At 38.6% G+C, this 14148-nt stretch overlaps 2 protein-coding genes across 3 annotated transcripts; both read right to left on the bottom strand.

Moving 5' to 3' along the window:
- Nucleotides 1–3086: 3086 nt before the first annotated feature.
- LOC128541611 (myosin regulatory light chain 2, skeletal muscle) lies at nt 3087–6989 on the bottom strand. Its single transcript, XM_053512110.1, has 6 exons — nt 6907–6989; nt 6525–6620; nt 4698–4878; nt 3815–3893; nt 3677–3725; nt 3087–3587 (listed from the first exon to the last, which is right to left on the bottom strand). The coding sequence occupies exons 1-6, from the start codon at nt 6907–6909 to the stop codon at nt 3486–3488; spliced, it is 510 nt and encodes a 169-aa protein (XP_053368085.1). The 5' UTR covers nt 6910–6989; the 3' UTR covers nt 3087–3485.
- A 2452-nt stretch (nt 6990–9441) lies between these two features.
- On the bottom strand, nt 9442–13851 carry LOC128540817 (sesquipedalian-1-like). 2 transcript variants are annotated; one of them, XM_053510801.1, is made up of 4 exons: nt 13527–13851; nt 12071–12200; nt 11011–11329; nt 9442–10249 (listed from the first exon to the last, which is right to left on the bottom strand). In XM_053510801.1, exons 2-4 carry the CDS (start codon nt 12146–12148, stop codon nt 9879–9881), a joined length of 768 nt encoding a protein of 255 aa, XP_053366776.1. In that variant the 5' UTR covers nt 12149–12200; nt 13527–13851; the 3' UTR covers nt 9442–9878. The 2 variants fall into 2 exon arrangements, with proteins under 2 accessions (XP_053366776.1, XP_053366775.1); XM_053510800.1 differs by lacking the exon at nt 13527–13851 and adding an exon at nt 12389–12968.
- Between the last annotated feature and the right edge of the window lie 297 nt (nt 13852–14148).

Below are 14148 nucleotides of genomic sequence, written 5' to 3'. Positions count from 1 at the left end.
GTGGTATATGAATTAAAGATGGGCTTTATCCAGGAAAAAAACAACAACAATCTTATGGGTTTTTTTTATGAATGGCAAAGAATTCCGAGGTTATGTCCCCGCCTAGTTCAGGCCACAAAATGAGGCGGAGGTGGTGCCACCCTGATCATGTGCACACACGTACATGCACGTGCAGTGTCCCTTCCAATGAAAATACCTTAAACACTGTGTACAAGCAGCATATTTGAATAGTTTTAATGATTACATAACTGTAACATGTTTGATCATGGTAAGACATGTGTAATGCAGAACAAATGGCAGGGAGTTCTAAAATATAATTATTTTATGGTCCAAAGTAAGACATAGAACTGGAAGTAGAATGATAAACAGGAGTATAGTTCAGCCTATATGTGACCCAGTTTGTGAAAACTCTGTGATTAATTTTGTGATTCACAGTTTTCTATGTAAAAACATACGTAGGCTGTATAAAAAAAAAAGGTAATAAGTCACATATTAAAATTATCTTGTCCAATGAGGTATATTCTATTCTATTCTATTCTATTCTATTCTATTATAATATAATATAATATAATATAATATAATATAATATAATATAATATAATATAATATAATATAATATAATATATTATATTATAGCAGTGATGGAATTCTATTAGGATACTTGATTAGAAAATTGTATATTTAGCATAAATATAATAATAATAATATTGTAAATAAGAATTATTGCAATACAATACTGGGTAGTGAGTATAATAATAGCAATAATATTAATAATAATACAGCAGCGATGAACGGGTCCAAGCACCTTCGCTATCTCCACCCGGGTGCACCACACAACCTGTGTGACATATTAGCCATTTTTCAGCATAATTTTAACGCATCCCTTCACAAATTTGCAGCCAGTCATCGTTTGTGTAGTGTGTGTGTGAGTGTGTGTGAAGTGTAGTGTATGTGGTGTGTCCATTGAGTGCATTTTGCAAATGACCCCAAATATTTGACCTCGTGTTGAGTTCAGCCACTGACCTGCATAGTGAAAACTGTTCAGCTCAATGAGATTTGAAGTGTACCGAGTTTGACAAGTATACGTACAAGTGTGTATGAGCTATGCAGTGAAATCTCCTGTGAAGCGCCTGAGTCATGATCAGGGCCCAGACTCGTCCTAACGGCAGCAGATTACAAGCTGTGTGGCAAATTCCATGAGTTTTTTGAACATGTAAAGACCCCTAAAAGGGCCCAGATGATTGAAAAAAAATAAAATAAAATAAATAAATATACTGTATATACTGTACACTTATTGCGCACGTCACACACTATGATGTAATAGGGCTGATGTCAACTTGGTCCCTAAATATTTGTCATGTCAATACAGCATTATTTAAACATTTTAAGCTTATGTTTGTATGTGTGTGTGTGACGTGTAGGTGTGTCAGCCTGTGTGGCATGAGTGAATGTGTGTGTGTGTATATATATATATATATATATATATATATATATATATATATATATATATATGTTAACATTTGTTATATGTGTGTTGGTATGTGTGTGATGTATATGACCTCAGTTATTTGTGCACATAACACTGCTGAGCCTAGATCGGACCAACTGCAAAGCAACTTCAGATCATAACACTGCCTGCATTTGGGAGTACAATTTGTATTTATGGTCTGAAACATTTTCTAAAGTATGACAATAGGACTGGCTAAAACACAAGGCCCTGCATTTGAAAAATGAGATCTCATTAAGACGATGGCCAATAATTATAAAACTTTCCATAACCTGGGAAAAGAAGATAGACTGGAAAGTGGGCTATACCCACTTTAAGCATAAAGTCATCAAGCATAGAGTACAACTGGAAAATATCAATGGGTGTAACACTTAAGTCAGGAGATCTGATGGCATTGATTACCAAGTCCAGTTTTCTCTATCAGCAGAATATGGAGACAAAGTGTCAACACCGAAAAACAAGACCTGGGAGGAGGCAACTGAGAAAGCGTAAGCATGACTTTGCAGCCCCATGTAAATATGTACTGTTGGCAGTACAAGCTCGGCTTTGGCAAGGAGGATGTCCTTTTCTGCCGTGACCTGAGATTTAATAATGATCCTAATCCCCCTACCGCCATTTCTCTGCCACCAGCTAGCAACTAGTTAGTCAACATGATCCTGGTTCTAGGGATCTTCCTAAAGTTTTTTCAACACCTCTGTTATAAAATATACATTTTTAGCTCCTTCAGTTTGCTGAATGAATGTATCATTTGTAAGATGGAAGTGAAACATATGAAAATGGACTTAAACTTGGGAGGGTCAAAGTTGCCTGAAGTTTTCGATATTACTTATGAGGAAATTCGCTTTGATACAAGCACACTTCTGGAACGAATTATACTCGCAATGCAAGGTGTAACCATATAAAAGCAATATCACACTCAAGGTGGTGCTGTTGTACCTATTATCAGCATGGCTCTGATGCTTTTGGCTGCACCCTTGTGTCTACGACCACATCATAGCATGTGGATATTCAGATAATGTGGATAATTCTGCTTAATTACAGTTCTCCCTGAGCTCAAACAGGTGATGTCACTCGTTAGTTCAAGTCTTATCTTGCTGAAGAGTTGTGTTCATTTAAATTTAGTTAATTAATGAAACAAATATGTGGCAGGAAGTTTACTTTCTTAAGCTGGGGTGTCCACCTCTGCACAAAAATGGCTAAATCTCAAGGGGACTGTGAACTTCTGTGATCTTCAGTCAGGCATGGATTGAGCGAGTGACACCAGAGTACTGAAGACATCTTTTTGATTTGACGCCAAGACAGATCCATTGGGTTTTGAAGAATAAAAAACTTCATACTAATTTAAAAATGCAAGAATATCATTAAAACCTTGATTTTTACTTTAGCCTCAATACTTTTTGCCACAACTGTATTTATTTATTTATTTATTTATTTATTACAAAGATAGATATAACCTAGTTAACATTATTTCAGCTAGCTGTAGTGCTAACTCATCAGCAGCCTAGTTTGCTGCAAAAGCAAAGTTTTCTAAAAATAAGCCAAGTAAAACTTGGTTAGATCAATAAAGAAAGGACATGAATTGAGGTGGATCAATTTGTATTTTACTGTAAAAATGAAGTTGCTTTAGTCAAATTAAAAAAAAGAAAATCTGCATATTTACAACAGCACTGTTGATGGAAGCAGCCAAGAAGTGCTTGTTCCTCTGCTCTTTCTTTTAATTTGGGATAAGAAACAAGTGTGCACCAAAGACCAAAATGATCCCACCAACTCCAAGAGCCATCCTGTCGTCCAGTTCAGGATCTCAGCAATGGAGATAATGTCTTTTATTATCTGTCATATGAGCGTGAGGAACATTCATCGAAGAAGGTAACCTGAGCATGCCATCGAGATGAAGGAACCAATGAAGGAACCATGTGTTTGTGTGGGGTGTGTGAGAGAATTGATGTAAGAGGTAGATAAATAGTAGATAGAAAGGAGTTTACTCCTCCTTCTCCTCTCCGTGTGTGATAACGTAGCAGATGTTCTTGTAGTCTACGTTGCCAGCCACATCTGGAGGGAAGGCGGCCCACAGGTTCTTCATCTAACGCAAAAAAAAAAGTGTCAAAGAGACTTTTTATTCAAATATTGATGACTGCAATGAGAAATGCTTAATTCTTAGTGAAAACCCACCTCCTCTGCACTGAACCTGTCACACTGGGTGGTCAGAAGCTCCTCAAGGCTGGAGAGATGGAAAAAAGTTTAGTTTTTAGAGGTTTATGCATTCATCCAAAATAAAAGGTAAAAAATGAATTGAGCTAATGCACGTACAACTCCTTCTTGATGGTTCCGGTGGCCTCGGGGTCGAGGACCTTGAAAGCGCTAACAATGACGTCCTCAGGATCAGCACCTTAAAGATCATGGTTTTGTTAGAATCAGAGGATTCATGATTCATGTTGTGACTCCTCAAGCTCATATTAAATGATCAATGTTCATAATCAATTGTATAACCACTTTATGTACAGTCATGTTTAAGTAGACACACTACCAGTCTTCTAACTCCATGGTCTGTCCTGATTTGTATTTCTTTCTACACTGTAAAACAATACTGAAGGCGTTTATTATCCAAAATACAAAATAATCTCCTCTGAACAGTTGATATTGAGATGTATATCTGCTACTTCTGGTCTGTAAAGCTTCATAACGGCTCTAATCTGAGGTGCTGGTTGTTAATTGGTGATTTCTGAGGCTGGTGACTCTAAATGAACTTCTCCTCTGCAGCAGAGCTCAGTTTTGGTCTTGTTCTTCTGGGAAGGTCTTCATGAGAGACAGTTTCATCATGGAGCTTGATGGGTTTTGCAAATGCACTTGACATAATACTGTTCTTGTAAGAACTGTTCCAGAACAAATGACCTTCATGTCTTAGAAATAACGACTGTCTGTTACTATTGTTGTTACTCAATTACCCTGATGCCACATGTGTTATTTCATAGGTTAAAAAATAAAAATCTTGAATTGTTCTAGAATTTAGAAAACAAATAAATCCAAACTTGTGTGCAAACTTTTGCCTGGTACTGTATGCTAGCTGTTTTTCTTTAAGTGATCCTCTCTGAAAGGAAATCAATCTATTACACTGAAATCTTGAGGAAAGAAGACTATTCTGCTATTCTGTTTCAAATGATCAACTGTTGGCTAACACTGATTAGCAACCCACCCTTCAGCTTTTCGCCAAACATAGTGAGGAAGACGGTGAAGTTGATTGGACCACTGGCCTCCTTGATCATGGCATCCAACTCCTCATTCTTCACGTTCAGCTGACCCATGGAGGCCAACACGTCCCTCAGATCGTCCTTGCTGATGATGCCGTCCCTGTTTTGGTCGATGATGGTGAAGGCCTTTGAAAAGAATTGGACAAAGAATTCAATCCTGTAATAACTTCACAAAGAAATTTAGCAGTGAGTGAACTTGTTAGTGAGTATATTAGTATTTTTCTGTCCCTGTATCTCAAAAAGAGAAGTTTGACTTCATGAATGTAAAATGAATAGCCATGTTTCTGGACCCGTCTCAGTAATAACAAGTGAATCAGAAGTTTTGGCACCCAATTCAGGATATCCAGTTTAGGATATTAATTCTCATATGTATCATTCTAAGCAATTTCAGCTTTGTGCCCGGCTCAGTTTAGCATCAGTCTGAGAGAAAGAGGCCAAGTGGTTTGTTTATGAACTGTTTCCTGAAATGTAGAAAGATTTTCTCGCTTTGAAGACGTCTTTACAATACGATAAACTGTCCACATAGTGAACTGTGTTTCCTCTTTTGGTGCCGGGTGAAATCTGAGAAGCAGCTGCTGGATGATTGCCTTTCTAAGGTGTTAAAATGGTCTTGGAATTCAAGGCATGACTTTGCCGAGGTTTAAGGGATTGATTACACGTTCTCACTGCTCCTGCTGCACCTACACCTCCTAAAAGCTATCGATACCTGCCACTTTCATGTCCAATTTCTATTTTTAATTAACACTACAAGTGAAAGTCACATTAAACAATAATACAGATCAACAAAACATCTGGAGGGAAGGCGGCCAAATTTCTTCCTTGAAGGAGGTAACACCATTCTGAAAACTCTCATTACTATTTGCTAATTATTAAGGATTGTATTTAGGGAAAGAATGATATATTGCTAGTTGTGTATACCACCTGTTGAGCAACACATTCCAGTGGGTCATGATGGCTGGCATCAGCTGTCTGAGGATTTGGCACATTCCATGTATAAACATGGGAGAAAGCAGAAGGAGCACGTTTGGTGTAAACTATCACAAGGTGGTTTTATTTTTACCTCCGGCATTCCAGGAATCGGCTAGAATGCCAAACCTAAAGTGGACATATCACTTTTACTGAGCCAGCAGAGATCAATTTTAACGTTTGTTGATATCTGTCAGTATGTTTCTTTACTAAGAAAGGCTAGCTGCCCAATTAACCTAGGAACTGTTTAAATGGATACTTTGTGTGTGTGTGTGTGTGTGTGTGTGTATGTTTTTATTTATTTATTATTATTATTTATTCACTTTGGATCTATAACATTAATGGAGCATATGGACGATTACTAAAAAATTAATTTAGTATTAAGAAAAGAAATTACAGTGGACATCTAAGGTGGTGAACTATAGTCTTTTGTGTAAATCATGTTTTTAGGATAATTTCCTAAATATTATATATCACTAAATTATCTAAGATTTTATTGTATTGTGCCGGTGTATTAGAAGACGTATTCTCCTATCTGTCTCATCCAAACCTGCTGTAACTGTGTGGAACAGCTGCAGCGTTTCATTTGCATTCGTTTTGCATGGCATTTCATTAGAATTTGGATTAAGTCGGATTTCTGTTCTTTTCTCTGGAACGTTTTGGTAAAATGTAAAATTTGGCCTGGTTGACTGTTTTAATTACATCTTCATTTGTGTTTCCAGAATAACAAGGTGAGACAATGTGAAATGCATGTGGATAACTCTGTGACCTTTGGCATGGCGTGGAGGTGTAGCTCTAGGTCTTACCTCCTTGTACTCCTGGATCTGGCTCTGCTCAAACATGGAGAACACATTGGAGCTGCCACCTTCTCCTTGCTGCCTCCTCTTGGCCTTTTTGGGTGCCTGGAGATGAAAATAAAAACCCATACCTCCATGAAAATGAACAAAACCTGTTCATATTTTAGATAGCGAAATTCACTGATGGCAAATGTTTATTTAAAAACACTAATTTTTTCTTTTGTCTTGAAAGGCAGTGGATGTCATAGAAGCCTTATTATTAATACTAATACCTATACAAAAATGTAAAGATCAAGAAGAATGGAATTTCTTTATCTTGTCCAAAATCAAGTCTGTTTATTTCTACCTTCTAAAATCCATACTTCCTAAAGTATGTAGCAGGAACACTCACCATATCTCGAGTTTTTTTGGAGCTGATGAGAAGGAGAGCCAAGAGAGCCTACGCCAAGTCTGTGTGACCGACATGTACATTTTGACACTATGGAGCCTTATATACTAGCAAAGGAGAGCTAAGTATAGCCAGATGATCAGGTTTGGCAGCGAAAGAGAGAGCAAGGGAAAGTAATAGACAGAACATGACTTCAAGTGTCACCTTTCGCTTCTCGGCCAAAAATATCCTGAGATGTCTTGAATTCAACCCTGCCAGCTCTGTCCACCGTTTGGTACAGCATTTGGACATAAAAGGAAAGATGGGTGTTTTTGCCATTAGCTTTACAATCGGTTCGATATGGGGCCAACAAGCACTCATACACTCACACACACAATCATACTGGAGGATTCGGAAACAGTGCTTGGACTTGGGGACCCTGGATGTGTGTGGCAACAGCGGAAACCACCGTGAACCACCGTGCCGTGCCATTAATTTTAGTTATTAGTTTAATTTTAGTTTACTGTGCCATTAATTTTAGTTTATTGTAAAATTTACATATATTATAAGATTAACAACTTTCAGGAAAAAAAATGTAATCAGGTGTTTATCATCAGTGTTATGATCATCCTGAGCCTGGCAATAAAATCATGGATTAGCTGGATGTTCTGGTTGTTAGAAATCCTCACACATCAACACTCGGTTTATGAATGAACCGGCTATAAATAGGAGCGCACGACATAAACACAGCAACGACACTTTAAACGTGTTTCCTGAATGAGGAGGTTCTTCTTCAGCTTCGCTTCATCCAGCAATTAGTTACAGAATAATACTGAAGAAAAACAACAACAATGGGACCCAATGCTTCCAAGTGGATAAGGCATGTTCACATCAGGATCATCCTTAAATATCAACGTGGTTCAGATTAAAATAACCCCAAAACAACACGTTAAATCAGAGCTGTATTTATGATGTTGGAATTCCAGTTAAACTCCTTATTGAGGGCTTGACTTAGAGATACAGTGCTGTCCGCTACTTCACGCGTTCACACAAAGTGTAGAAAAGGAAAACCCCACCCCAATGACGTGGCATGTTTTTGTTTGCTTGTTTGTTTATTTTTTTTATTCCAGAAGAGTACTACAAACCCTAATCTAAAATCTGTAGGTCACCACTAAATCCATGCCATCTGGGGCAAGACGGCACATTTAGGAGGTAAGAAGAAGAATTGATGTTCTTTAAAAAGTATCAGCTGCTGAGACAGAAATAACTTGACTTCCTTCTCATTCACACTTCTTTTTCACAGCACTCTCTCAGTCCATCGCACAGTCAGCTTGATGCTTCTTGACACCAACATTTACATTTTTAGCAGAGACACTTATCCACAGCAGCTTACATTTATCTCATCACACAGCTGAGGGTCCAGGGCAACGAACCTACTGTACGATCTTCCCTTCAGTAGTCTGTTGTTTTAACCACTAAACTACCCCTGCCTCAACACGCACTCACTTTCCTCCCTAAAAAGCCTGCCGACCTTTCTAACCCCACCATCTGTGCTCCTCTCGGTGGAGGTGCTACAAAACTAGTCTGTTGATTTGCAGTAAAAACGCACCTGTTTGCAGTCGGAAGTCCAGAAGTATTGGCACAATTTAAGAAACAAATTACATTTCTTCCTATAATGCAAAATTCTCATAAAAGCTTGAAAAAGATAAAAGATGGTCAGACTTATTGATGCCTACAAGAACTCTACAAGTGTTTTTCTTTTAGATCCACATGCCTAGCGATATCAGGGAACAAAGACTCGCTCTTAGAGTAATCTGCCTTTTTAGTGGCAGTTTTGTATGGGGTTTAGGGACCGTGATCAAGGTCCCACCCTGGTGATGATGGGGCTCAAACCAGGGACCTTCCGATCGAACAGCCCAACAACCTAAACACCACCTCCCCCCGCCCCTAAGAGTTCTATTGTGGCTAATTTGCTGTTTCCCTGAGGAAATAAATAGGAAGCAACACAGATTGTACACGTAATACTTAATGTAATGACCAGCACACCCTCTGGATTTAAACTCTACTGACACAGCTTGACCTGCACTTGTAAACAACTTAACATTACATTTAACTTGTAAATTTGAAAATGTAAAAGAGTGTAAAGTAACTCCTGGAAAATATGTTCAAGAAATGGACCAAGGGGTTGATATTCTGACCTTGACAGACATTATTATTATTATTGTTTTGTTCTAGCATGCTCTGCAATAAAAACAGCACCTTTTTTAAAATTAATTTTTCATTCATTCATTCATTCACCTTCTCTGCTCCTCATCCTTTCCAGGGTCACAAAGTGCCCATCCATCACAGGGTCCACGTGCACACACACTCTCACACTACAGGCAATTTGGAAACACCAATAATACGCTAATAATCGTAATAATTCAATATGGGTTTGAATAAACATGGAGTCCACTAAGCAACACTTCACACATTCCTAACTCTGGGAAATGTTTTTTTTTTTTTTTAAACAAAAAAGGCTAAATCCATAACTTAACAAAATATTTATTTATGAAATTTAATAGAAAACAACTACATTAAATTAGAGCATTCAGTGAAAAAAAATATTCGGACCAGTGTATCAGACTTAAAAAAAAAAAAAAAAAAAAGAAGAATGTTTTAAGATTAATGTAATTAAATATGAAAAAATACAGCAAGAGGATTATATAATATATTAAAACATAAAAAATAATGACAAAATATTTTTATTAAAAAAATAATAGAAAAATAAATGATTTAAAAATAATTTTGAAATATTTTACCATCCAATCAGCTACATATTACTGTAACAACAGAGTTGGTCTCTATTACACAAGTACCGTGTATTATACAATAAAGTATTATGTTAAGGTGATCTCGTCACACTACGCCCACCCTGACTTCACACACAAATACATGAACATTTATACATTCTGAAGTTGAAAGGCCAAGTGCAAAAATTTATTACTTTATTTTTTTTAGCCCAAATCGATGAGATTTCCCTCAGCAGGAGCCATCTTTTCAAGTCTCTTCTTCTGCCACTCAGCCACCAGTTGCCTCACTTCCTGTCCAAAGTACTCGTGCAGTTGACAGAAGTCTGGCAGAGGCTCCGCCGCCCACTCCGTACTGCACGCGGCAGGGCCTACTGTGTGTCGCTTGGGCCAAAGTTTAGGGGAGCGTTTGGCGGCTTGCTTATTGTTGATGGGCGGGGCTTGTAGCACCTGGTTTTCGTTCGGCATGTAGAAGACCGAGTTCGAGCTTGGGTACTTGTGAGGCTTCTGAAAATGTCGCATCATTTCCTTGGCTGACATGCTGTCCACCGGGTCCACTCCGGTGTTTCTTGCTGCCTCTAAGAGTGGAAAAGAAAGAAAAAGATAATAGTTTAGTAAAAAAAACAACAAAAAAAAAAAAACAACAACAAAAAAAACATGACTGCTGGAATTCACAAGTGGGACAGCATGACAGGGTTGTTTACTTGTTGTGTCAGGGGGAGTCATGCGGTATGAGCGAACATCCAGCACACCGCTTTCTTAGTCAGGTGGTTCTCATGGATTTTCTGTCCTGCTGGGACTCCATAAAGAATTTCACAACCGTCTCATACTGAACTTGTCGTAAATCACACTACAGCTCTGACATTTCTCAGATGTCTGTTTCGAAGATGCAACTTTCTTCCAACAAAACCAGTAAGGAGGTTAACAAGGGAAAAGAGAAAGGAAAAAGAAGAAGAAGAAGAAGAAGGAGACCCTACTTTGCTGCACACCTCTACCTGTTAACCCGTTATGTTGATGCGATGTTAGATTGGTACACCTGCGTTCACTTATACCATGGTCCTAATCTTACCACACACAAGGTCATGGACTAATCCAAACAATCGTAATTCAGTAATATATGAACTGATCCAAACAATTTGTTTTTGCTAAGCAGCATTTCACACTACCTTACAAGCTCGAATTTGTCCTTGTCCAAGCGTAATTAAGTGATATAAGTACAGATTAACTCAATGGCTGCGTGATCCTTTTAATCACACTCCAATCTTGTTGATGTTCTTGACCAGGTTTAAGATTAGTCTTCTTTTCTATGAGTAAAAGTGTACAGGAGGTCGCGCCTTACCTAGGTACTGCTGTCTCAGATCTCGTACGAGGAGCTCGAGGTAGCCGTGGTTGGCTGAGTGAAGGGCTTTGACCCAGCTCTCCTGACTCGCCTGGTCCTCGGCGGAGAACTTGTACGTGCGCAGACCGTCTGCCTCCTCGGCGCCACCAAAGAACGACACGGAGAAGGCAAAAAGCTCTTCAGAGTCGCAGAGCTGCACGACGCAACGCTCCAGCACGATCACGCCCAGGATGTCCCGCTCGCTCCGGCGCTCACGATAAAACAACAGGTTTCCCTTGAGGGAGAACCAACGCTTCTGGTAAGACGTGTTCACTTCACCCTGCAGGAACAAACATTTTAATTAAAAAAAGTTTATATGAAAAAAGAAATACCAAAGGCCACGCCCACAAATGACAAACTACAAGGAAAAAAAAGTGACTTCAACAACCTGCTAGCGATGAATAACACATGACTGGATTTCAAAATATGAATAATCTCAGAAAAAAGTGCTGAGAAGCGTGAGACGGGCAAAACAGTCAGCTGTGATGTTCTGTTATCCATATACATAGAAACAAACTGAATATTTTTACTGCGATTAGTTCATATTTCGCTAAAATAACAGCGCTGAAGTGGTATAAGTGAATTTTAACACGCTGGAGTGGTTTTAAGACAAAACTTCATCTTTATCCTTTTATCTACTTTTTCCATTTCTCATCTGTGATTCACTCTCCGATTACCGAACAGGGAGTGTATTTGTCTGAGCACCAAAGAAGGACAACTAAGTGTAAACAAGGCGTAAGATACTCAACCTTACAGAATGGGATTTCTTTGTATTAATAAGTTAGACAGAGAGTTCTGCTGTACAGAGAGACACACAGACATGGACGTGGGCTTCAACCTCAAATAATAATCATAATAATAATAATAATTATTATAATAATCACTGATTACATTAAAAATCAGCAGATTATTTTTAACTACTTCGAGCAGCTCTTTAACTACGCTAGTTTGCAATAATGAAACACAACCCTGATGGACCTGACAGGACAAGGATGCATGCTGCTGTTAGAAATCTTCCTACCTTTTTGTACAGGTACCCCTCTTTATCAGGTGCACCGTTGGACAGGTAGTGGTGCAGGATTTTGCCATGGATCTTCATCACGGGGTCGCACCAAGGTCACAGCAGAACATCTGTGCTTGTGGACCTGAAACTGTGGAAGAGGTCACACAACAACAACAACAACACAGCTGTGATTCCTGACTGCCTGCACGCGCTCGTGACGTTTCTCACACTTTGGCTTATTTTGACACCATATATTTAGGGTTTCTCCTTCTTCCAATTAGCCACCGTGCCGCTTTAGAACAAGTCGTTTTCTGAAGTTTGTTTTCTGTAACTCACCGAGTTGCTCAAGCTTCGACGACGAAACTCTTCCACTTCCGCAAACTGTAACCGCGCTCGCGCCCTGATTAGTATTACTCACCCCCCTCACGCGCGCGCGAGCGCGCTCGCGCTTCACCGTGGTAACAGTCCGAGAGCGGTCAAATATCGCGATACTTCACACCTGACTCACACGAGTCGCGCACAGACGTGATTTTAATAGCCCCGTCATGGAACATTCTTAAGGTTTCGGAATCACCGTGTTTTAGCTGTTTAGAGAATCGCGTGAGAAAACACTTTTTGCACAATAAATAAATAAATAAATAAATAAATAATACTTTTAAAACCTTCGAACTGAATAAACAGGTGAATCTGCCCTGTCCAAAATGCCCCAGGTTAATGGTCTGGCACTGGAGAATTATAAGTAATAAATTAAGCAGAAACATTATTGCATATAACTAAAGCAGGCACTTATCATAAAACAAAATGAAGTAAACAAATAAATAAAACAATATTACAACCTTCAGAATGAAAGGGCCGTGAATCTGCCCGGTCAAAACTGCCCCACAGTCAAAACACGGTATTGGTGCTTATTTATTTATCTATTATATATATATTATTTATTGTTTTATTTATGTATTTATTCTTTTATTCTTTCATTTTATACATATAATACGTACATGTGTGCGCCAAAGCAGCTCCTTCTGAAATGTTTACCACATGGAAGTGACCATTTGACCATTTTTGCTTCCCTAAAACCTCAAATTTAAATTTTATGTGTCACATACACAGTGATACACAGTACGACATACAGTGAAATGTTTAGTTATACTGCCTCGCTTCAAACAATAATCAAATGCAAATGATTTATATTTCTGTATGAGTATTGATACCAAGATTGGTGAAGCTTCTAGACGCGTATGACCTGTTAAATTGTGCCTTAAATTGTTTTTTTTAAAAGCTTAAAAAGCTAAATATCTGTAGTAACCATGTCAAATTCATGTTGCAATATCTTAACAATTCCTCATCTAATAATCAATAAATTATCTCTTCTAATAATACACTTATTCAGGTTTGTGTCTTTTTATGTAAAATCAAAATTGGCTAAGTGACAATTAAGATCATTAAAAGATTTGAATTAAAAGCTATCAGTGCTCACCACCGCCAGCGTGTCGCCGTCTACGCTCCACAACGACACTCCGCCCTGGAGATATAGCTGTCGTTTCTGTGGCACTTACTCACTGGGTCGGTTCAATGCCCAATGTAGCACTTAGGGATAAATGACCTTGTTCAAGGGTCCAGCAGTGGCAGCTCGGGTGGCGTCGGGGCTGAACAGAGGACCTCCTGGTCAGCAGTCCCACACCTTAACCACTGAACCACCCCTTCCCCTTAAAATTGACAAAAAGTTATAAATATTCTGCCTTTACAGTACTTCTAATTGTAGTTCCAAGTAGAGGAGCATAATTCTTTATCTAATCTCTCATCAGCACCACATGAGATCTTCACAGAAATGAACTACGGACTTTGTCCAGCTCAGAGTGACGTGGTGTTTGCAAAGGGATTGAGAATCTGACATCTTAAGTAAAGCCTTCTTAAAAGAGTTAGGAAACGTTTTTTTTCTTTAGAAACACACAGGAAATCGTCAGATCATCTGCATGGTGCAACTTTTGTACGTTTTCCTCTTTTTAACATCAGGGTTAAAGGAGACGCCTATGCTAACAAATCACCTGGTACACTCCAATTTTAACATAGCTTTAACAGATGCTACAAAAATGTATTAA

Source organism: Clarias gariepinus, chromosome 14, assembly GCF_024256425.1.
Source record: "Clarias gariepinus isolate MV-2021 ecotype Netherlands chromosome 14, CGAR_prim_01v2, whole genome shotgun sequence".
Classification (NCBI taxonomy): Eukaryota; Metazoa; Chordata; class Actinopteri; order Siluriformes; family Clariidae; genus Clarias; species Clarias gariepinus.
Note: the sequence above shows the minus strand (reverse complement) of the source record. Positions and strands in the feature narration are given on the sequence as shown.

What these genes read in the sequence shown, in the direction of transcription:
- LOC128541611 (XM_053512110.1), bottom strand. An exon ending in GTTTGGCGAAAAGCTGAAGG is followed by an intron (nt 3,894 to 4,697) that starts GTGGGTTGCTAA and finishes ATGATCTTTAAG; the next exon opens with GTGCTGATCCTGAGGACGTC. An exon ending in ACAGGTTCAGTGCAGAGGAG is followed by an intron (nt 3,588 to 3,676) that starts GTGGGTTTTCAC and finishes TTTTTGCGTTAG; the next exon opens with ATGAAGAACCTGTGGGCCGC.
- LOC128540817 (XM_053510801.1), bottom strand. Translation starts at nt 12,148, where the DNA reads ATGAAGATCCATGGCAAAATCCTGCACCACTACCTGTCCAACGGTGCA. An exon ending in AGGGGTACCTGTACAAAAAG is followed by an intron (nt 11,330 to 12,070) that starts GTAGGAAGATTT and finishes TTGTTCCTGCAG; the next exon opens with GGTGAAGTGAACACGTCTTA. An exon ending in TCTGAGACAGCAGTACCTAG is followed by an intron (nt 10,250 to 11,010) that starts GTAAGGCGCGAC and finishes TTCCACTCTTAG; the next exon opens with AGGCAGCAAGAAACACCGGA.